Consider the following 22,389-nt stretch of genomic DNA (forward strand, 5'->3'; position numbering starts at 1 on the left):
ATTAATTACAAAGCAATCTGACTAAAAAAAAGAAATGTTGCCTGACCAAGTAATTGTCAAGGACATGTTAAATTATGAAATTATAAATCTTGTTCAGACTTATTTTTGTTTGCTTTTTAACCTCATGAGAGTACCAGGTCTTACATAGTGCTCACCATTCAAACTCCTTCTTGATCAAAACAAAATGATCAGTTTTCTCTTTAGCCATTCAAGAATGTTAGAAGAAAGCACAAGGCATTAAAGGGATTTCCTGGCTCAGTGAGCCAAGCTCCTTCTGCAGCAAGTAATCCCATTTTATAACCTCATTATAAATTTTCTTTTAATATTGACCTTGTTCAAAGTTGAAAAATTTGGTTCCAACTTAAAAATGTATAATTTTTTAGTATTTGCTAGTAGTATTCTCTTGAGATGGGTTGGCACTTGGAGAGTCTTGAATTGAAGTATAGCCCAACCCAGTAATTAGCATTTTTTCATCTCATATCTTTCTCACCGTAATGCAGAAGGAAAAAAAAAAAAAAAAAAAAAAAAGATCAACAACAAAAACAACAAAATACCACCAGTCAACAGCCCCGCCACAAACACACACAAAGAAGTAATTATTATCTATATATGAAAAAAAGCAAAACAATGTGTTGATGCAGATACGGGCTACTGGTATGGCTTTAAAGTCATTTTTCACAGTGTTTGCAGATATTGTAACTTTGCAAGTTGAAAATACAGCTCAAGGCTATTGATTTCAGTTACATTTGTTGTTGATCAGACTTTCTGTATAACCTGTACCAAGGTACTTCCATTCAAGCAACCAGTCTTTCCTAGTATGGTGCATAATGCCATCTAAACTAGCTATTTTGATTTTAATATTCAGTACTCTATAAGAATTATGAGACAAAAGCAGGAGTATAATCCAATCATTCAGTATCTTTCTTACCACAGAACAACCCTTTTTCTACCACCTTTTTCTCTTATGCAATCCCAAACTCCAATTTCTACAGTACATGAACTTGCTCATTTGATCTGGTAAACGAGAATCACACTGGTCCTGGTCAGATACAGTGGAAATGTTTATAGGCAACCTTAATTTTAGTATCTCCGAGCTACTGAATGGATTACCCTTTAGTTTTAGTACTATTAAATGTTATTAAATTTCATTTTAACATTAAACAGACAAACAGTGAAAGAAGAAATTGTCCCTTTGTACCACATCCATCCTTTTAAATGAGGAATAGATTCTTATTTAAATCAGAAATAGATTAAGTCCAGCTTAAGCATTCATTAAGAGCCAGTTACAAACTTCTCAACGTCTGCAAGTGAGCTTCAGGGTGAATAATGCAGAGAGTCAGGACTCAGAACTGAGTAGAATGTAATGAAATAAGTTATCTAGGGGTCATTTGGTCCCATTTTATGCTTTTTTTGTGAATCTTTAGTTTCCAGATACACTCTTATTTTTTATTATTGTATTGCCAGCTATTAAATTACAGTATAGTCTCAATACTTCTGTGTATATTCTGTCATTTGGTTGCCTATTATCAAGGATTGGGAAAGGTTTTAAAATGAGAATTGAATAAAGAAGATAAAGAATGGACTCAGATAATGGTGTCAGATAACACAACAGGTAAAAGAAACTATGATTCTGCCTCCTTTGTGCTGTTCACAGCACTCCGGAGGCTGCAATGACTGCAGTAAGTAGAAGAGCAGAGATGTGATAGCAAGGATTTCAGGAGTGGCAGCACTGAAGTACAGAAGGTGAAAGGAAGAACAAAAAAGCAACTTGTGGACATGTGGGTGTTTTGCAGAAATCTTAAAGGTCTGTAAGACTGTAGCTTTTTTTAGCTACAGCAGTCAGTATGCAATTAAGTCAATACAGGGAAAGTATCAGGAGAGGAAAGCGCCTCAGTTCTCTCTGCATCAGCCAGGACTAGGACTGAAAAGAGCAATGAAATATCCTAGCAGGAGCGCAGGAGGTAGCCAGAAGAAAGCACTAATATATTATATTGTGTGAGGGATTCTGGGAAGCTACTTCAGCTGTATAGAATAAGGAAGATTCAGAGGAGCAAAGAAATAAGAAGTGAATGTCCTTGGATGCTCACGCTTCTATTTTCAGCTTCTCAAAAACAAATCACAGTCTTTGCCACACAGAACTCTACGTTGTTACAAGGTAAAAAATAATCCTTCTCCTTCCTCAATTTGTCAGCCATTCATAATGAAATGAAAGGAAAAAGCCTGTGAATTTTATTATTAAGTTAAGGACTCACTGCACAAACCACTCATTTGTGAGTCATAAGCCAAGCTGGTACTATATCAGACAGAAGACATTAAACCTTGAACATAATAACTATGCCCAACAGTTATTATTATAATATACTTTTGGTACTTAAAAATCTACTTGAGGCATGATATATCAGTGGATATGCCTCTGAAGATGTGTATTTGAGCTACTGAATAACTTTTAAGAAAGGCTAGGTAGTATTTAATCTACATATGCAAATCAAGAAGGATTCAGTGACACTTTTTGAGAAGAGGTTGCCTTAATCCAATGTCATTTTCCAGTGCCAAATAAAAATTCAAGGAATATGTGAAATTTCACAGATGTGTATTACTCAACTGCAGGGTTTTGCTAGTGTACATATGATCCACCTGTCTGAACTCCTCACACTTAGACCATCTGTTTCTGTTCTTAGACCTATCACTTCTCATGGACACAACTGTTTAGCCAGAAGAAATCTTTTTAGGATTGTGTGTCCTTCAATAAAACTGTCAGTATAACATAATACAAGATAACTGCCTGTGTACATATCTAATCTAATCTATAAACCTGCTGAGAGATTTAAAGAGAATGATGAATCTCACCTTCTCTTTAAATCTCTCAGCAGGTTTATTCTCCCCCTTTAAAATGCCTCCAGACTTCGTGTCTGAAGGCATGCAGAGTGGTGATCTGCTTTAGAAGAAGCTCCAGAGGTTGAGCTAGTCCACTCCTGTGGCCTGCGCTGAACAGCAGCACCCCAAACCCTCATCACTGCACCAATTAGTGTTAAATGCCTACCTTTCAAAATATACCATTAGCTGATCAGTTTTGGTCCTTTTAAAACTTTGTCAAGTGTGAGCCCCTATTGAATTAATGTTGTTTTGTCTTCCCTACCAGTTTGAAGTCCAGTGGATGCTGATTCACTGCGATCCCCTGCGGCCCCAGAGAGAAGGCTGCGGTGAGCTCCCAGCCCGGGTGAGCAGCGTTCCCAGCCTGACAGTGCTGAACCAGGCTGCTACTGAATCTATCAAGTTCACAGGAGCTTCATTTTTCCCCCTCTTTGTCCAGAGAAGTCTATTTCACCATACCTGACTGAAATTTGGTGCCTTTAGCAACCCAGCCCCCTGGAGTAGCAGCTTCACTTTAACTCTTCCATGCCTACCTATCTTTTCCTTCTCAGCCAGTGCTAGGGTCAGAGACTTCTGAAAGCTGTCCCTGACAGTGAAGAGAGACTGCTGTCTCCTTGCAGACTCCTGGGCAACCTGAGGGAGGGAAACCCTCTGTGGGAGATGAGGGAGGGTGTCCAAAGCAACAGTGAGCAGGGCAAAGGGTTAAAGGAACTGCAGTTATTCAATCCTCTTCCTACCAGCCTTCAGCTCTCCTCCAATCCCACGACCCTCTCCCAGGCAGTTAATAAGGAGCTGTGAGGGGTGCCTTGCAGCCCAGCTCACCTTTCGGCTGTAAGGCACATTTTGGGTTTCTGTGTATTGTAGCACCTAGGTGGCTGCAAAAACTGTTCCCACTATGGCCTGGGCTGCATGGGGCCCTCTGCTTCTCGGGCTCTTCTTGCAGATTTTTTGCCTCTGCTTTGCTCAAGTAAGTGTATTTTGACTTTATCCCCGTTTTTCTCCCTTACAGATAAGCCAGACAGTGATTGAGGTAAGTGTGAGGGAAGGGATGGTGCTGTGTGTTAAGGGAAAGGATCTATAGGAAGAGGGGCTGAAGGCTGTTTTCTGTCGTGCCCTGGAACTGACCCGCTGGAGGGTTTTTGACCCTTTTCTCCTCCATCTACAAATATCACTGGATAGATTACTGCTGGAAAGTCTGGTGTGGGAAGGCAAGGCAGCCAGAGCAGAAGCTCTGTGAGGAGCAGGGCCCCAGCAGGCCCTGGGCTGGCCTCCGTCTCAACAGAGTGCCTTTGTGGGGACAGCCAGAGTTGGCTGTGGGTAGAACACAGACCCTCATTATAAGACGGAGACCTGTAAAAGCCTTTCTCTCAGTTTCCACATGCCGCGCCTCCCACTTCTCCCCTGGGAGCCTGGCACTTGGAGAAAGTTTCTCTGTAGATGCTAATGTAATTCTGTGGAAACAGGGCAGCCTCTGAAGCTGCCACTGAAGTAGCGAAAGGGTTAGTTTTAAGCTTCCTTCCTTAGCACAAACTCTTGGGAAGACTGTCTGCTTTATACTGGCTGAGAAATTAGAATAGCTCAGTAAATTTTAGTGCTTGGTTTGCGAAGATCACTGTCTTTAATTTTGCCACTCTACCATTAGCACATGGCTGGGGCAGGGAGTTAAGTCCCCCTGTGCCAGCACCATGGAAGCAGCAGGGCATCCAGACTGAGGAAGGGGTTTAACACTTCATCCCTGTGCTGACTGTGAGAGGAGTGTGCTGGTATCACCACAACAGCAAAAGTATAGGGCCTGCGGGTCCTGATGTGGGTGTGGGGAGAACACAGACCACTAGTGCTTCTATGACCCTCTGAATAACCCAAAGAAGCCCTCATTCACAGACTGGCTTTTACAGATTTACTAGGATCTAATTGCTCCTTCTTTTACTCTTTGTCAGAGAGGTCTCCCTGGTCCACCAGGCCCCCCAGGTCCACCAGGGCCACCAGGAGTTCCTGGCATTGATGGCATTGATGTAAGTATTTCCTAAGCATTGCCTAGGGAACAGGTGATACCTCAGGATGTACTTGCGTTGTCCTCTGCATTTGATTCTGGGGAGAACAGGCAGGAGAACTGCACAGGAAGTGATGAATATTATATTCTGTAGCAGGCTTGAGGAGTGGCTTTTCTGATTCTCTCTGATATTATAGGATATTATAGGAATTTTTATTTTATGTAATCATGGTCATATGTTGTGATTAATTGCCTTAAATAGGGTGTAAGGATTTTATAAATCAAATTGCAAAAGGAATTATGTAATATCACCCCACTAAAGCATGCTAGGAAGTGGGATTATTTCTGATAGCAGCCACTACACTATGTATTTTCCATTTCCTAACAGAACTTTCTGTGATTATTTAAGTTAGACTGTAGTAGAATTCATGCAAGTTTATTATTCATTTCCTAACAAAAAAAAAAAAAAAAAAAAAAAATCAGTTTGGGATTATTCCCATTAATCTGTAAATCAGTGTTTCTCACGAGGGTCCAGAAAAGGTCCATGTAAGTCTAATACCTTTCCTTTTGTCCCCATTAGGGAGAGAGAGGACCTAACGGCCCCCCAGGACCACCGGTAAGTGCTTTCAGTTATTTTGTGTTTGCTCCTTGAGAGGAGAGCTACAAGGTTTTGTTTCTGCTTCTCTTTCTGCAAGATGCAAAATGCTTTCTGCATTTAAATCCCAAAGGGTCCCGATGGGGATGCAGGCAAAGCAGGATCCCCAGGCCTGCCTGGAGAGCCGGGAGCTGATGTGAGTATGCTTGACTTTATGGAATTTCTTTAAGAAAGAGCGCTTGGTTTTAGTCTATTTCTGCAGAAGCGTGACCTTCTCCTGAGGTCTCTGGCTTCCTCAGAGCTGCCAGTTTAGCGCCAGCAGCACAAGTTGGGGAGAGGCACTTCGTTCCAAGTTAAAACGTGCTGTCTGGAAGGAACACAGCTCTGTGTCTTCCCTGCTGGAGAGAAGCAGACGAGGAGCTGCGATGGGTGCCGCCACCCTGCTGAGGAGAGTGCCCCGACCAGGGGCTGCCGTGCTGCAGGCGGGCAGAGCACCATGCTGCTCCGCGCCGCCCGGGCGCTGAGGCGAGCCGGCTCCCCACGCGACCGGCCGGCAGGGGGCGCTTAATCTGCCTCTAGTTGTCACCGCAGCGCGGCCGCGGGTCCCTACGGGGCGGTTGGCGCCTGAGGAGGGCGAGGCGGGTGGCGGTAGTTCTGGGTGTCGTCAGTCTACTGTGCCCTAAACAGGGGATGTGATCACTTAGATCTTAGGCCAGGGTGCATGCTAGCTGATGCGTGGCTTGCACTGAATGGTTTTATAATTTTAGACATAAGAAGTACAGATTATGCACAGTACATTGCTATATTAAAGAATACTCCAATAGAAGCAAATTAAATCACTTAATTTTATTGATGATTGAAATACTGTTGCAGGATTGGGGTTTTTCTTTTTTCTTTTTAAAGGTATTAAGTGAACATGGAGCTGGAGAAGTCTTTAGTTAGGCTTCAAAATTCTAATCTGAAGGATGAAATGGGCTCCCATTACTTTCAGTATTCCTTATCAGCCTCCTTTCTTCCTGACAGCAAAACAGGACCATGGCCCATTTGTATATGTCAAAAATGCATAAGAAGAGCTGCAACTTTTATAATTCTCAGTTGAGGCATGATTTTCTCTCCCTTGCCAGGATTCATGGTAACACAATTAGGTGAAACTGAACTTTTAAAACTCAAGTCAGCCGTTAACACTCATTCATACTTGCCTGTACACTTATGTTTATAAGTGAGTGAAACTAATACTAAAACGGTAGATTCTGAAATGGTAATCCTTTTTCATTTCCAGTAAAAAAAAAAAAAAAGACCTTATTGTACTCCCACTGAGCATTCAACTTTTAATTGGGGTTTTAGATTTATAATTCCTTCTTCCCTTTCTAATTGGTGAGGCGGTTCTGACTTCTTAAATTCTTGCTTTTCTTTCACAAACTGTTTCAGTGTCAGGTTTAATAGACTGAGTTAAGATACTGTACAGTAATTGCCTGTAATGATCATGTAAGCTTTAGAAAGAAAATTAACAGAGAATACATCCCTCTGGGTGAATGCTGACTTGCTGGAGGTGAACCAAAAGAGGAAATTATTGGACAAACATAAAAGCATTTCTTATGGTTCTCTGGAAATTTCTAAACTCTCTAAACTGATTAGAATTTTGGAAATGAAAGTAAATGAAAGAACCCTAAATGAATTTGAGATTATAGTATCATTATGGCTTTTTAATTTTAACTAGGTAAACAAACTGGTTTTTTTGTTCATAGTGATTAACATAAGTGTGTTCCTGTTCATTTAGACAAGGCAGTCTCTGTAGCTTCTTTTCCCAAGAGGTGGAAGTTTGTGAATCAGTTATTCCTGTGTGCTGTAGGTGGCTATCAGGAAGCTGGGGAGTGACATTTCTTTAAGAACCAAATTACAGGGAACAATGACTGATAAAGTGAACCAATGTGATCTTTAGAATCAATCCTTCCATCATCCTTGACAAAAAGGAAGAGAAAAAACTTTCCCCAGGGTGGTTTCAGGTACTAATATGGAACTGCTACTGCTTTCTTCCTCAGAAATTAGTTTTTCTCTTGAATTTCCAATTCAACAGAAATGATTAGTGAACGTACATAGAATATCCATACTTATGTTTCTACAGATTGACTTTAGTAATGCATGCTTCTCAGGGAGACTCTGACAATTTATTTTAATTCCTTTTGAAGTGTACGTGTGTAGAAAGTGGGAAAAAAGGCCTCTATAAAACTAGTCTTCCTTCTTTATTTCAGATACCTTACTGATATGAGAGTCTTGATGCTTCCTTCAATTTGTAGTTATGAACAATTCAGTTGAAATGGAAAACACAGATGGTTGTTTTTAACTTGAGCTATAAACTAAATTTGTCAGTCTTCTATCAGGACAAAATATGATCATCTGAATTCAAATGTGAAATTTAATTATAATTTAACGGAATCATTTTTGAAGGACATTTATTACAAGCACTGATTATTTATCACCAGAAGCTAGTGCTTTAAACTTAAACTGGAATTGTATCTCAATTCCACCTGTACATGTAATAGGCATTTCAGTGGTAAGTCTACTGCAGTTACTCAACTCATCTAATAGCTCAATTATTCTATTGTTTAGATTTTTTTTTTTCTGTGATCAAGAAAAGCATATGTAACCTGTACATCTTATACATTACTCCCAAAGGGGTTAACGGGCCCTGATGGATCACCAGGTGCCACAGGACCGAAAGGACAGAAGGTAAGAACAATATTATGTATAAAACAACTTAGGGGTCCTGGCTGATGAAAAATTTAACATGAGCCAGCAGTGGGCATTTGCAGCCCAGAAAGCCAATAGTATCCTGGGTTTCACCAGAAGAGAGGTAGCCATCAGCATGAGGAAGTTGATTGTCCCTGTCTGTTTTGCCCTTGAGAGGACCCATCTGGAGTACTGCATCCAAGTCTGGTGACCCAGCACAGAAAAGACGTGGAGCTTCTGGAGATGGACCAGAGGAGGGCCAGGAAGATGATCAAAGGGCTGTAGCACCTCCTATGAATATAGGCTGAAGAAACTGAGCTTGTTCAGCCTGAAAAAGAGAAGGCTGCAGGAAAACCTCATTGCTGTGTTTCAGTATTTAAAGGGAATTTGTAAAATAAACATGAGGGAAATCAACTTTATACAAGGGTAAATAGTGATAGGACAAGGGGGGATGGTTTTAAACAAAAGGAAGGGAGATTTATATTAGATGTCAGGGGGAAGTTCTTTAGTGAGTGAGTAACAGCACAGTGAAATGCTGGAACAGGTTGCCTGTAGAGGCTGTGGATGCCCTATCCCTGGAGGTGTTCAAGGCCAGGCTGGATGGGGCCCTGTGCAATGTGATCTAGTACTTATCTAGCTGTTGGCAACCCTGCCTGTGGCAGGGGAGTTGGAACTTGATGATCCTTGAGGTCCCTCCCAATCCAAGCCATTCTGTGATATGATGGTTATTTTAGTAGGATTTTTTCTTGTCTCTATGCAACTAATGAAATGATGTAGCCTTTCTTACAGTATTAAAAATCTATAGAATGCGGTCTCATAGGGTCCTTTCCCGCAGTTCAAAGGAACTCCCATTCTCTCAGCTAGCAGTAATGAATGGTGATGTTACACTGATGGTGTTAAGACTGAGTATTTTCAGTAGTGATGAAGCTCTTCCCCTCCTATTTGATTGTAATAATTTCATAATCATACACAATGGGAACAAGAGTAGAGAAACCTGACTTCGTCAGCAATCAGACAAATGAAGTATACATCAGAAATCATAGTAACTAGTATGTTTGAATTGTTTTTCTTGAGAAAAAAGACCCAATACCTTATCTTGAAGAATGTGTCACTGAATTATACCCAGCAAAAGATTAGAGCATTTTCCTGTGTGTTGTATACAAAACTTTGTTCTAATTTCTCTTGAAAAACTCAATCTTTTATCTTTTGAAGGGTGAGCCAGGACCTCCAGGTGCTCGTGGACTTCCGGTAAGTCTTAGTACATGAAGAGGCTTTTAGACCTTAAATCTAAAAAGCCAAAAACTATTTCTGAGGTTTCAAAGAACTCCTAGAAAAATAAAGTACCTTTTATCATTACATGAAAATGTGTAGGTATTAGTGAAGAGGACGCATTTGATCTGTATATTGTGGAAAACAAAAGTATGTCCATGATGTGGTCATAGTTCTGGAAGCATTGCCACTCTTGATTTCCATCTACTTGTCAAAATGCTGTAGAGACAAGATAGCCCATGTTTTATTTGGATAAATTTATTTACCTACAGTCACACTATTTCAGCTCTTCATTATGTCTTTAAATAGCCTCGCTGAACTTTAAATTATGTATAGGGCTTTCTGTGCCATTCCATATGAGAGCAAGACAACATATGAAAAAGGACATGCAACAAATGCTGTTCAAATTGGCATGCAGATGAATTCAGCATTTATCTTTAGGGTCTGTAAAGAATTGTGAATTCCAGAAATTTAACGAGGTTAGAGAAGTGAATGATGATTGGTGTCTACAAACTTAGATGATACAGGGAACCAGGAAAATGAGTACTGGAACAACATGAGTGGTGTAAAACTGTAAAAGGGTTACACATAAAGAAAATTTAATTAAGATTTAGATTCCTTTTGAAGATTATACAAAGGGGATTATCTAAAGGAGACATTGTTTTCCCATATAATAATCATTTTCATTTCATGAAATTCTGTATCTTTTGATACACCATAGAGGAAATAGCAATGCTATTTTTGAAGAGGTTACAGAATAGAAATGTTCAAACCTAAGATGAATCAATCTATTTGGACATTTGCATTTGATTTTCATGAATGCTGTTTCTTTCCTGAAAATATGGAGCCTGATTTAAACATATAATACCTTTACAATGGCTGGAAAATCTGTAGTCTTGATGTTTAAGCTAAACTTAGTCACAGATAATAGCAAAACTGGGATAGCTTTTGGGTAAAATGAAAGGCCTGAGTTTCTCTGTTAGTTTTTTGTTGTTTTAATTTTTTGCTGTCAATTAGTCGGTGAAATTTGCTGGTAATTTTCAATACTTTTAAAAATTAATAGCTAGAATGGACAGTCAGATTATCAGATTTGTTATTCAGATGATATGGAAAAAAGCATACATGAAAAGAAATATATAAAAGAAAAAGTAGGGAAGTGTAAAGTGAATTAGGAGTTAAAATACTGTAGTATGAACATGTTCAGAGGAGGGCCACAAAAATGATCCAAGGGACGGAGCAACTTCTCCACGAGGACAGACTGAGAGAGCTGAGTCTATTCAGGCTCAGAGAGACTTGAGAGTGGCTTTCCAGTATCTAAAGGAGGGCTATAAGAAAGAGGGGGACAGGGTTTGCTAAAGGTGTTAGGATATAGGGAATGGTTTCAAACTAAAAGAATGGAGATTTAGATGGATATAAGGGAAAAGGTTTTTACGATAAGGGAAACAGTAATAGGTTGCCCAGAGAGGTGGTGGATGTCCCATCTCTGGAGACATTCAAGGTCAAGCTGCATGGGGCTCTGAGCATCCTGATGTAGCTGTAGGTGTTCCTATTCATTGCTAGATGATGACTAGATGGCATTTAAGAGTCCCTTCCAACTCAAATGATTTTATGATTCTATGAATTCAAATAAGAAATAACTTGAGGAAAATATACAGTGTTTTATCTAAAAGACTAATGTGAGATGGAATCATTTATGAACCTTTAGAAAAAGTGAATATGTAAAATATACATAAAGAAGTAGAAACAGAGATGTTACTATGAGAAAGCAGCAAACTGCACAACTTACCAAAGTGAATGCTGATTCCACTCAGAGTAGAACTGACTTGATTCAGGTCCATATTCTGACCATACTTTTTTAGGCTGTAAAATCATTAACTCTGCTGAGATTTTGATCCGCTGTTGAAAGTTCATCAACCTTAGAGCATTTCTCTGCTTTGGTGACATGCTTCAGTGATCATCACTAGGGCTTGCCTTCAGAGTTGTTCTGCCTGATCAGTTCATAATTTACCACCAAACATACTAATACCTCTAGTGTACTCCTTGCCAAGAGACCTGAGGGTGTGCTAGATTCAGTGCATGCATTACACCCTTTGGTTCACTCTCTCAGGCTCCCTCTAACTTTTCTACTAGTTGATGTATTACTTTTATTTTACAGATACAAAATACTGGTAGGACTGTGAATATACAGTGTATAAAAAATATTGTAAAGTCTATAAAAACACAGCTTCCTGCACTGATTGAACATAAAAAAAAGCAGTCTGTGATTCTGTGATGGGTGGCAGCAATGTGGATGCATTTAGCAGATCTGTGGGTTTTTTTCTTATGAATGGGTAGTTACAGATTGGAGAATACTAAGCCCATGCACTCCTTGTGCCCCATGGAGTGTGCTCCTTTAAAGTGGTGGCAGGGACCTAAGGCTGTGGAACCAGACTGTGTGGATGTAAAGTGGTTTCCCCTTTAGGCACAGGCAGAGGCATGAATGGAGACAGCTGTGAGAGGTTTGTGGTTGCTGTGTGTAGATCCTTACTGTCTGGAGCTTTCAACTCCCTAACTGGCTCTGCTTGTAGGGAGTTCATGGCCTGAAGTAGCAGGGCAAGGGGAGACACATAGATTGCTGGGGCAGCACTGGGCCCCTGCTTCTCCTAGTTAGGTGGGTAAGGAGATACAATGGAATGGGCAGCATGGGAGCAAGTGGCTTCTCCTGGGCCTGTGTGTAGCCTGTTACATAATCAAAGTGATAATCAAATTGTCAAGGTGATGCTCAATTAGGAACCTGCATGTACTTGTCTTCCTTCTTGCAGTGGCAGATGGCATAGTGTAATAGCAGGTATGTGAAGCATCGAGGGTTGGATTTGTATAACTAAATATAGGCAATGTAATAAATTGCAGTGAGTGTCAAGTAATAGCAAAGGAATTGGAGGTTGGAGATCTGGGGTTGGAGATTCATGATCCTTGAGGTCCCTCCCAACCCTGGCCATTCTGTGTGAATTGTTTACATTAGGTAAGATGAAAAAGTTTATTTTCTGCTGTGTGTTAAGTGAATAAAATGAAATTACTCTCTTAAATACTAAGAATTTTCCCTGTGTTACATCAGTATTTCTCAAGACAACATTGCAGACACAAATCCAGTTTGGTATTTATGGACTTTTAAGTGCCACTTAGCCCAGGGGCTTCATTATATCAAATCTACTGAAGCAAGTTTATGATTTTGTGTCCCAGTGTTTCATACACATTATTGACACTGTTCTCCTTAAATATTCAGATTTCTTTAGAAATGCAATACTTACAGATCTGTTTTTGCAGAGGAAAATCATTTTACAAATAAGCAGAAACACATTTGTTTGTTGGGTACTTCTCATTAAAATGACTCAGAGCAAGTTCTTTCTAGCTACCAAAAAGCACCACTTCAATGAATTTAGACCTTGGGGAAGTACAAGCAAAAAAAAAAAAAATTATTTTCTTTCTTATTATTGATTTAAATGCCCTGTTAGTAGAATACAATTATATCATAAATGAGTCTATCTTGCTGTCTGACAATTAGCTAAGCACAGAGACTTTCATTTCTATGTTCTTTTGTTGATGCATGTGTTTATAAATATGTATATGGAAATACTAGTGTGCTAGTGCAAGGAAGCTTAATCAATAATTTATTTTTTCTTCAGATGTCGATTATCTAATAATAAATGTCTAACACTGGTTAAACAAATTTTCAAAATCATTCTGCAGAATCAAACATAAGGGTTTTCATGCTTTTTAATGTCAACTATTTTTTTTTCTTGGTAAACAGCTCAACTAGGTGTGAAAGCCTCTCCACTTTTTTTTTTTTCTGACTCTTTTTTTCATATTTCACAGGGCAAGGGTCTTCTTGGGCCACCTGTAAGTATCATCTTTACAATTCTTAAATATACTGTTTAATTTTTTAAATCTGTTAGATACGTTTATTATTCAGTTTAAATAAAGCAATACAAAGAGAAAAGGGATTGGTTTATTTCTGGTGCTCTATGTCTACTATATATACTTTCTTCATCTATTAATGTCACTGAGCAAGAATAAGGTGTTAATTGTTGTTTGTATAATGAAAAAATTGAGAAAATGCTATGTTCACTCTCCTCAAATGCTTGTTGTATAGACACTGTATGATCTAAAATTGCTATTCAACTTGGTTGTCACAGGGTCCAGCTGGTGCTGCAGGACTGCCTGGTGAAGTGGGCCGTGCTGGCCCACCTGTAAGTACTGCTATATTTGCTAAAAGTTTTAATTTTATTTCTTCTGTCCTGTAGTAAATTCATATATCACTTCTGTTATTTGATATGAATATGTGACTATTTGTTATCATTATGACTATGAATCAATACAATTTTTTTAATTTAGGGAGATCCAGGAAAAAGGGGGCCACCAGGACCACCAGGACCGCCAGGCCCTCGAGTAAGTGTATTTAATATGTGCTAACATCTGAGTTATATACTATTAATGCTGCTTGAACAAGACTTCAACTTAAGTCCCACAACGTAAAACCAACTTAAGGATTTCAGCAAGATACATCAAATCATACATTCTTGTGTTCAAAGCCTGTGATACAACTCATGTAATGATATCAACTTGTCCGCTTCCTATTAGAAAGCATATTTCTAGTCCTTCTGCTTATGAAAAATATTTTGAGATGCAAACTGTAATTTCTGTGATCACGTATTCCCATTTCTGCAAATGATCTTAAACTGTAACTTTTGCAAGTTTTATATTTCCCTGTGTGTTATAGTACATGTACTCTTTGTTGGACTTCAACAGTGGTAGTTCATCAGTAGAGGCAGACTATTCTCTGCTAGAAAAGAATTATTTGGCTAAAGAGCCTGAGTAATTTATGCTTACAAATGCTACTTATTTTTTCTCTTGCCCGCTACTTGCAAGAGATGTAAGAAAACTACACCAGTTTTACCTCTCTAGGAGAATGGTTGTCCTCTCTGAGCTTCTTAGGAAGAGGAATGTTTGTTATGCCTTTGTGTTATGGCTAGTTACCTGTCCAGGGAGCATCTGGCAGGCACAATTGGAGGCTGTGGGCTGTGAAATGCAAACTTGAAGAAAAGTGTGTCTAATACCTCTTTTAAAGCTTTTAAAGCTGCACTGTTTCTCTGCTGAACAGACTCTATATCTATAAGCTTTATCTAGACCTTGTCTCTTGTCTTCATGAAAGTTACCAGAGTGTTGAATGAGACATGCTTTAAAAAAAAATAACAGTGAATGATAATGTGGAGAGGGGTATTTAGGAAACATAAAAGGACAGTTAGAAAAGAACCCTCAGTAATGGTGTATGCTTCCTCTATTCACTGATAATTTCGTCATCAAGGTTTCTGAAGTTACACAGCCTCAATTCCATTACTGATCCCTATCATACCTTCAACTTTTTTTTTTTTTTTTTTTTTTTTTAAGTCCTTTTGTATGAAAAGACAGTAGCTCAGTTCTGCTCCTTTCTGAAATAGTCTTCCATTCCACTGGGCTTTGGAGAATCCAGCAGCTGCTGTGAAGTCATATTTCTCCTGTTGTGTCTCATAAGCCTCCTATGAACTTCCATCAATTATTTGATTTAATATGAGAAATGGCTTTCCTCCCCCAAAGCTGAATCCATCTGGTTGTACAGAGGTCTCTAGTTTACTGCAGTTCCAGAAACTCGCAGGCATGTCACTCACCTACCAGTACTTGTGTTGTGAGATTATTTTCTCTGAAAATACATGGTTTTTCTTTTTTTTCTTTCTTTTTTTTTTTTTCTTTCTTCTTGAATGGTAGTAAGCTTGAAAAATAAAAGTCATTCTGACCACAATAATTGTTTTGGATTCTGTTTGAAACCCACAGAGTTTGTAACTTCACCTTCGAGTACTTGACTAAATACTGAAACTCAAATTTTGCTTTTCATTATACAAAAATTTTAGGAATAATCTACCATGGATATATAAAACCTCTGGTACAAATTACCACCAGATTGACCACAGACATATTAGTAAATCAAACAGTAGGTCTGTAGAGTTTGTTATTTAAAGGAAAAGATGGACAATCTAAGTATGTTTTAAATAGCTTAAGAAAAGGGAAGAGGCTTTTTCTTCAGAAAAGATGTTACAACTTAAAGGATGAGATTCTTTGGGTCTTGGAGTCTTACAATAATATCCTACAGTTTAGGCTGTCTTCATATCAGAGATCCTTTGGTTAATTATACTTCTGATTTCAGCTTCAGGTAGTGGTATTTTTCATTTTGTCTAATGCCAAATGGATCAGGTCTGTTTAATTTTCTTTTACTAATTTTGATTAATTTCATTACATTTAGGGAACAATTGGTCTGCAAGATGGTGACCCATTGGTAAGCTTTGTCCACAATTTTTTAAACAACCATTTAAAGACAACCTTATCCAAGCTATGTGGTGCTGATAAAGTGAATGTTTTTCCAGTGTCCCAATGCTTGTCCACCTGGCCGTCCAGGACATGCTGGCCTAATGGGAATGAAGGTAAGAGGGATGTGTTTAAACATTACTTACAGAGATACCATTTGAAAACACCAGGGAGAGTACATTCTGGCTTTGAAGAAGGGCAGTTTGCTAATTTAAAAAACATTTTAACAGAGTGAAGGTTTTCTGAATATTTAATACCATAATAGCCTCTTTTCAAAATCTCTTACTGATGCTCTAAATTTCAGAGTAAAATTTGTATGTCTTGAATGTCTTAAAAAGATTAGAATATGTGAGAGATTTCTTCATTCGCTTTCCTGAGCACTTGATGTCTAACTCCAGTCTCTACATATTCTACCAAAATTTTGTCTTTTTTCCTGCTTTTTTTTTTTTTTTTTTTTTGTCTCAGTGTCTTTATCAAACAGATTGAAAGAAACTGTCTTTGATTCTTATTCTATCTAAGACATTTTATGTATTTTTTACTGGTTTCTGAAAAGACTGATGACTCAAGGAAATTGTTATGTGGTAACCTAAGAAGAAACACCTAATCTGTTGAGAAATACAGTCTTATTAGATCCAGGAAATGATCTTTTTGGGGATGGTACTTAATAAATAGTATTACATGGATAGATGAGGAAGGGTTGGTGAATGAGGATTTGCAGATGAAACAGTAGAATTATATGGAGGAGTCTGTATCTGTTTTGTATAACTCTGTATTTTAATCTGAATAATCTCTAATTTCTCTTTTTTGTTTCTACGTATATTTTAGGGACAAAAAGGCTCAAAAGGAGAATCTGGTGAACCAGGAAAACAAGGTTACAAGGTAAAAAAGAAAACATAAATGTAAGAAAAAACTACTGCTGTTTTTCACAATCTAATGGTAGTTTAGCCCTTTCTTCAAAAAAGAACATTAAATTTCATTAGAAATACGAACAGTTTTTATTAGAATGTATGAGGAGATATTGCATATCATAATACTGCAGAGTAACTAAAGACCCATCTCTACTCTTCAGTCTCTGACTTCTGTATTTAGTAGAATGCAGAAATCATTGATGCTACACTGTTATTGCTTTTTTATTTTGATCATTCAAATTTAGTTATTATGGAACTTGAAGTCAAATTTATTAATAGTAAAACTTCCAAGCATCTAAATGTACAAGAATCCTGTTGGCTTACTGTGTAAATTGCTCTGTAGCACAGCTGAATCGTAACAGGAAGAATGACAAGGAAAAATATATTTGAAAGGGGAAGTGTAAGATCAGAGGAAAAAAAAAAAATTACTGTAATAAAGTGGCCAAGTCTGATTCAGCTTGAAGACTGAAATGTGAACTTTATATCAAAGTTTGGGAAATTTTACATTGCCTTGGTGCATGCTTCAATACTGGTTGAAAAGAAAAAAATTTAGAAAAAATCCTCTCTTGAAACAGCAGCGGCAACAAAAAGCTAAACAAAAGAGCACCCAATCCCACTCTGTTCTTAACTACACTGAAAAAAAATATTCGTTTATTAGATCTTTTTTCCCCCTGGATATTGAGCAGAGGCCTTATGCTCCAAAATCATTTCATGCAAATTGAATTAGCAGTAAATACTAGCTTGCTAGTGTGCACCATTATTGCATGAGAGAGGTTATCATGTTATCAAACTGGAGCTTAACCAGCTGGTGAGATGTTTTACCATTTCAGTTTTCAAAAAATTCTGAAACACAATGTGGTATTTTGAGGCAGAGCTACTGGCATATCCATCCTTTCACATTTATAAGTAGGCCTTCATTACACATTTTATCCAGAAGAACAAAAAAGTCTATCAGGATTAACACTGAAAGGGAAAAAGAAAGAGCTCAAGAGTACCGTATTATTTTACTTTATCCTGGAGTGTCTTTGGAATTACTTTTTTGGCTAATAGTAAAATGACAAACTTCTTTCAAATAGGACATGGTGACAGAAAACAGTCAGTAGTAAATAAACCTTCTGTTTTGAGAAGACAATATCCAGGGTATGGATAAGCAACAGTGTATTCATTTTGCTTTCCCAGGGTGAAGAAGGGGATCAAGGACCCATTGGTGAAGTTGGAGCTCAAGGCCCTCCAGTAAAGTATTTCCTTTTTGAACAGTGTTATGCATTTGGTTTATTATGTTGTATCTATTCTTACTGTAAGAGAATGGATATCACAGAAACTCCGTGCAACTTTCTTTTTGTCCTGTCATACTGCTTATGAGTGACAGTAGAGTTAGTTAAGTTCATCCAACATTGTTGCATACTTATTTTAAAAAGTACACCACGTCCTAAATTTTCTAATGTTTGAACTGTACAAATAGTATTTTTCCCTTGTTTTCCTTTCCATAATTTCAGTAATGCTTACTTCAGCCTTGGAAAGCTAGTATTTATGTTTAACTGTGAAACTTGGACCTTGCTAAGACTTGGGGATAAAGTGTCTGCCATGGAAGAGCAGATACTTTCAACTTTCTGTCTCTTTCCATTTCAAGGAAGTAGCCTTTGATCATACTTAGGGTTTTGGAGTAGCTTCCTTCCGTTCCTCCTCACTTGTTTTTTTCTTACATATAATTCCTCAGCCTGTGTTCTCATGAGGAGCTTTTATTATGCTTCCCACAGCTCAACAGGCAATATATAACAGACATCAAGGGATCATTTTAAATAAGAGAAATAGATATTAGGCATAACACATTTAATTTGTATAGTTTACTTTCTAATGGATTCTTATACTTTCTTCTTAGGCATGAAATTATTTCTTTAATTCCACTGGTGTCCAGATATGACAGTATTTAGAAATTTACGTTGATGCACATGACATCCAAATCCTTAATTACAGAATTCTCTATAAGCACATGGCCACAGAACACTCTATATTAGGAACAGAGAATTATTCATCCTTCTTATACTTGCTGCCAAAAAAGCATCCCTGGGGCCCTGGCCTGGAGAAAGCAGTTGTCTAAGATGCTACTTCTGCTTCCTGAAGGGCCTATGGGGTCACAAGTCACTTTGGAAAGGTTCTTATCACTATAAAAAAAACAAAAACAAACAAACAAACAAAACAAAAAACAAAAAAAACCCACAATGGGATCAGAAAACAATTTGGGTCTGATTTGGCTTTCATTTCACTTCACTATTTCACCAGGTGGTGACTTCACCAAACAAGCTTTAAAATTGTTCCTTCTTAAAATATGGGATTCATAATCTACAGAAAATGATGTCAGATAGACACTGTATGGAAGAGTGTATGGCCACACTTTAGAGAGACTGGCTGAGAGGCTGTAGAGTTTATTCTTTTTTTTTTTCCTGCATTTTTCTTGCACAAAAAAAATACAATGTTATGATACACAGAAAGGATTAGGAATCTGTTCTCTGCAGCAGCACCTAAAATCTACCACATTTACATGATGTGTGGATAAGAAGTCTTAGATAAGATATTTCAGTCTGGGAGAGATGTTAGTTTTGATAGAAAACTGTGGATACTGCAGTGTGCCTACTTCCACATCTGCTCTTGGAGCAAGTTTTACACATTTGGTCTCTCTCATATTGGGCTGCAGAAACTGCTGTTGCAGTATCATTCTTTATCTCATGCTTCTGGCTGAAAAAGTTTCAAATATTCTGTTCAGGACCCTATCTAGCTTTATTAAGAGCAAGTAAAATGACTCCCCATCTAGTCTGTTCAAGGATTAGGTTTGCTTACGCTTAATTGAAGTGCCTGTAGTCTTCTAGTAAACACAGTTGTAGTGCATTCTTCCTGTTGAAAGGCATGCATATTACAGCTCGTGGTTTGGTCTCCTTGCAGAAGGAGAGGTCATGTAGTTTCTCTCTCTTGGGAAGAAGAATAAATTGAAAACAACTTTCCCAACTGACTGTATTTTGATGGAAATTAGTGATAATTATGATGCATTCTGCTGCACTAGAATGTCTGTGAAGTCCAGTCTCTCAGATGGAGGCATATAAACTGAGCACTTGTTCTTAAAACAAATCTTGCCCAACTCTTTTCTACATTTGGATTTCTATAAAGCCTTCTGGAGCTTTTGCCTATATCTGTCCTGTATCCCACTTTAGACAACAGAAGCCCTTTCTCAAATCAGGCCTTCATGTATTGCTCTTGTATGGACTGCACAACTTTGTTTCAGCTCTGTGGTAATTTCAGTCCTTAAAGCATATTTGTGATTGTGACATTCAGTTAAGTCTTTGTGAAATCTTTACTTTATAAATTTAATATTCAAGTATACTCTTTCTTTTATGTTTACTAGTAAAATATAATGTACCTGGAATGATACTTCTGTCTGAAAACTGGAGTGGATATGACAAAAAGATTTAATCATGATTTGAGTGTACTTTTCATTTTCAGGGCATTCTAGGTATCAGAGGTATAACTGGAATAACAGGACCTAAAGGTAACAAAGTGAGTATTAAAATTTCTTGTCATAAAATGAACTGGATACAAAAATACATCCATGAATGTTTTCAACCTTACTTAAATTTGTCTCTTTTTTTTCTGCATTTTCTTTCTTATGTCAGCTGTATTTCCATAGCTTCTATAGGAAGAAAGGCAACGTGATCTTTCTGATTAAGTGCACATACTTTTCCTGCTTTCATTGAATTATTTTGATCTGTTAATCCAAAACTGACTGTTACATTTCTACTGTTATAATCTTGCTAAATCAATGTGATCAAAATGCTGGAAAGAAAAAGTATATTGCAATCATGCCATGTATCTTCCTTCAGAAGTGAAGTCATGGAAAACTAATTCTGTGTCCTTTTATTTTCAGAAACAACAACAAATTTGTCCTGATTATGACTTCTCATACACGATCCTTTCTAAACTTTCAGATATTTTTTGAGCTATTACTATCTTTACTTTTCTGGCTTTCTTTGTATCCTCTGAGTCTTTCTTTAAAGTTACTTGCTTACTTTTTTGAGCTGTCTTGCCTATCTGAAATATTTACTATGTTTGCCAAAGGAATTTATTATTTACCATAAACCCTTCTGAAAACTTTTTTTTGCTCTCAATTAAAAATTATAGGGTAGCAATTATATTGTTTGCATGAAACAGTAGAGATAATAATCTGTAATGCACTACAAAAGTTCCCCAATTTTGATTCTCTTCTATTATCTGATGATAGAAATAGCATTGCTAAGGACAACAGAAATATTTTCTGAAGCTTTTAGTCTTTCAGAGCTTCACTTTATTGTCTGATGTTATTGTTTTGTAGGGAGCTCGTGGCCTTGATGGTGATCCTGGTCCCCAAGGTCTTCCTGGTGCACCTGTAAGTAGAATGTGTGCTAGCCAAACACTTCCCAGGGTCTACCCAGTCAGGTATTAAATCTGTCTGTAAATCAGAAAAGCCTCTGATCATCCCAATTCAACTGATGAATAAATGACATCATGAATCACTGTCTCCAAAGAATTGCTGTGCAGTTGTACACTTCTTTTCAGTATTGTAACCTCTTTGTTTTGAGTGCTACTATGATGTGCTGTATCTTTTAGGGTGGCTTGAAATTCTTCATTATTTTCTCATCTGGAAAATGTTCGTTTATTAGAACACAACCTGTACTGGACAGTTTGGTGACTCCTCTTCAAACTAGTTAGAATTCATACTTGGATTAGTCAGTAACTGAATGGGTTAGAGAAGTTAATACAGCACACTTTGCTTAGACATTTCTGGATTTCTAGAGAATGGCTTTAGCTGAGTTTTAAAACATGCCTGTCAGATTAGGTTTTAAAAAACTGCATATTTTAATATAGAATGAGCTTAAGATACTTAATTTAATTGAAAAAAAGCTCCTATTTTTCTGTTTGTATAATTAGGAAGAGTATTTGGGAGGTATTGGGTATCATTGTAATTACTGTTAGTACTGTAATGTTAATGTATGTCTATCAGTATTTTGAGCAGCTGATTCTTCAGGCTGGCCATATTAATTGACAATTAAAGAGAATCCTTTGTGTAATGCAGTACAAAATGTACATTCCCATAACATCAAACCAAGGTCTGGTTTGTTCCTTTCAGAGATAACCATCCAACTATGTGCTCTTTTACGTGAGAAGAACAGCAGTGCTTTCTGCGGTTCTAGGGAACAAGATAGCACCAATGTGGTGTATATTTTTCTGCCCCTCTATGTTTTTGATCCTGTGGGGATTGTGAACTAGACTCAAAAATCAAGGACAAATTCTAAAGTTATATCCAACATCACTGTGAATTAAATATTTTTTTTCATTTTTTAGTGTTATTTTTTTAAATAAATACATTACCTCCTATAAGAAAAACATGATACAATTAACTCCTTAGATCAAATTCTTTTTGTAATATGCAAAGAAGGAAAGAAATATACACAGTTCTTTAGAAGAGCTCAGTGCAGACTAGGTATCTAAGTTGTCTGTTCAGCAATGGTTTAATTCTGATGGATAGATCTTGTAGCTAATTCTCTGTGCATGTTTTGTGTACTCCACAGTGCAAGTGCAAGTCCTCAGTGCTGCAAATACTGTAGGTTGTCTGAAAGTTCTAACTGTGCTTG

The 22,389-nt window shown here is 37.7% G+C and overlaps 1 protein-coding gene across 1 annotated transcript in view; it reads left to right on the forward strand.

The window, feature by feature from the left end:
- COL9A1 (collagen type IX alpha 1 chain) overlaps positions 1-22,389 on the forward strand; it is a 65,934-nt gene that overhangs the window by 15,006 nt on the left and 28,539 nt on the right. Inside the window, exons 6-21 of the mRNA XM_031611068.2 lie at positions 3,140-3,217; positions 3,881-3,901; positions 4,809-4,883; positions 5,442-5,477; positions 5,590-5,652; positions 8,130-8,183; positions 9,396-9,431; positions 13,305-13,328; positions 13,625-13,678; positions 13,824-13,877; positions 15,763-15,795; positions 15,884-15,940; positions 16,650-16,703; positions 17,912-17,965; positions 20,225-20,278; positions 21,090-21,143. Of these exons, the coding sequence (XP_031466928.1) occupies positions 3,140-3,217; positions 3,881-3,901; positions 4,809-4,883; positions 5,442-5,477; positions 5,590-5,652; positions 8,130-8,183; positions 9,396-9,431; positions 13,305-13,328; positions 13,625-13,678; positions 13,824-13,877; positions 15,763-15,795; positions 15,884-15,940; positions 16,650-16,703; positions 17,912-17,965; positions 20,225-20,278; positions 21,090-21,143 (801 nt within the window). The remainder of the gene's footprint in view (positions 1-3,139; positions 3,218-3,880; positions 3,902-4,808; positions 4,884-5,441; positions 5,478-5,589; positions 5,653-8,129; positions 8,184-9,395; positions 9,432-13,304; positions 13,329-13,624; positions 13,679-13,823; positions 13,878-15,762; positions 15,796-15,883; positions 15,941-16,649; positions 16,704-17,911; positions 17,966-20,224; positions 20,279-21,089; positions 21,144-22,389) is intronic.

This window comes from Phasianus colchicus, chromosome 2, assembly GCF_987193195.1.
Source record: "Phasianus colchicus chromosome 2, bPhaCol1.hap1.1, whole genome shotgun sequence".
In the NCBI taxonomy this organism is placed as follows: domain Eukaryota; kingdom Metazoa; phylum Chordata; class Aves; order Galliformes; family Phasianidae; genus Phasianus; species Phasianus colchicus.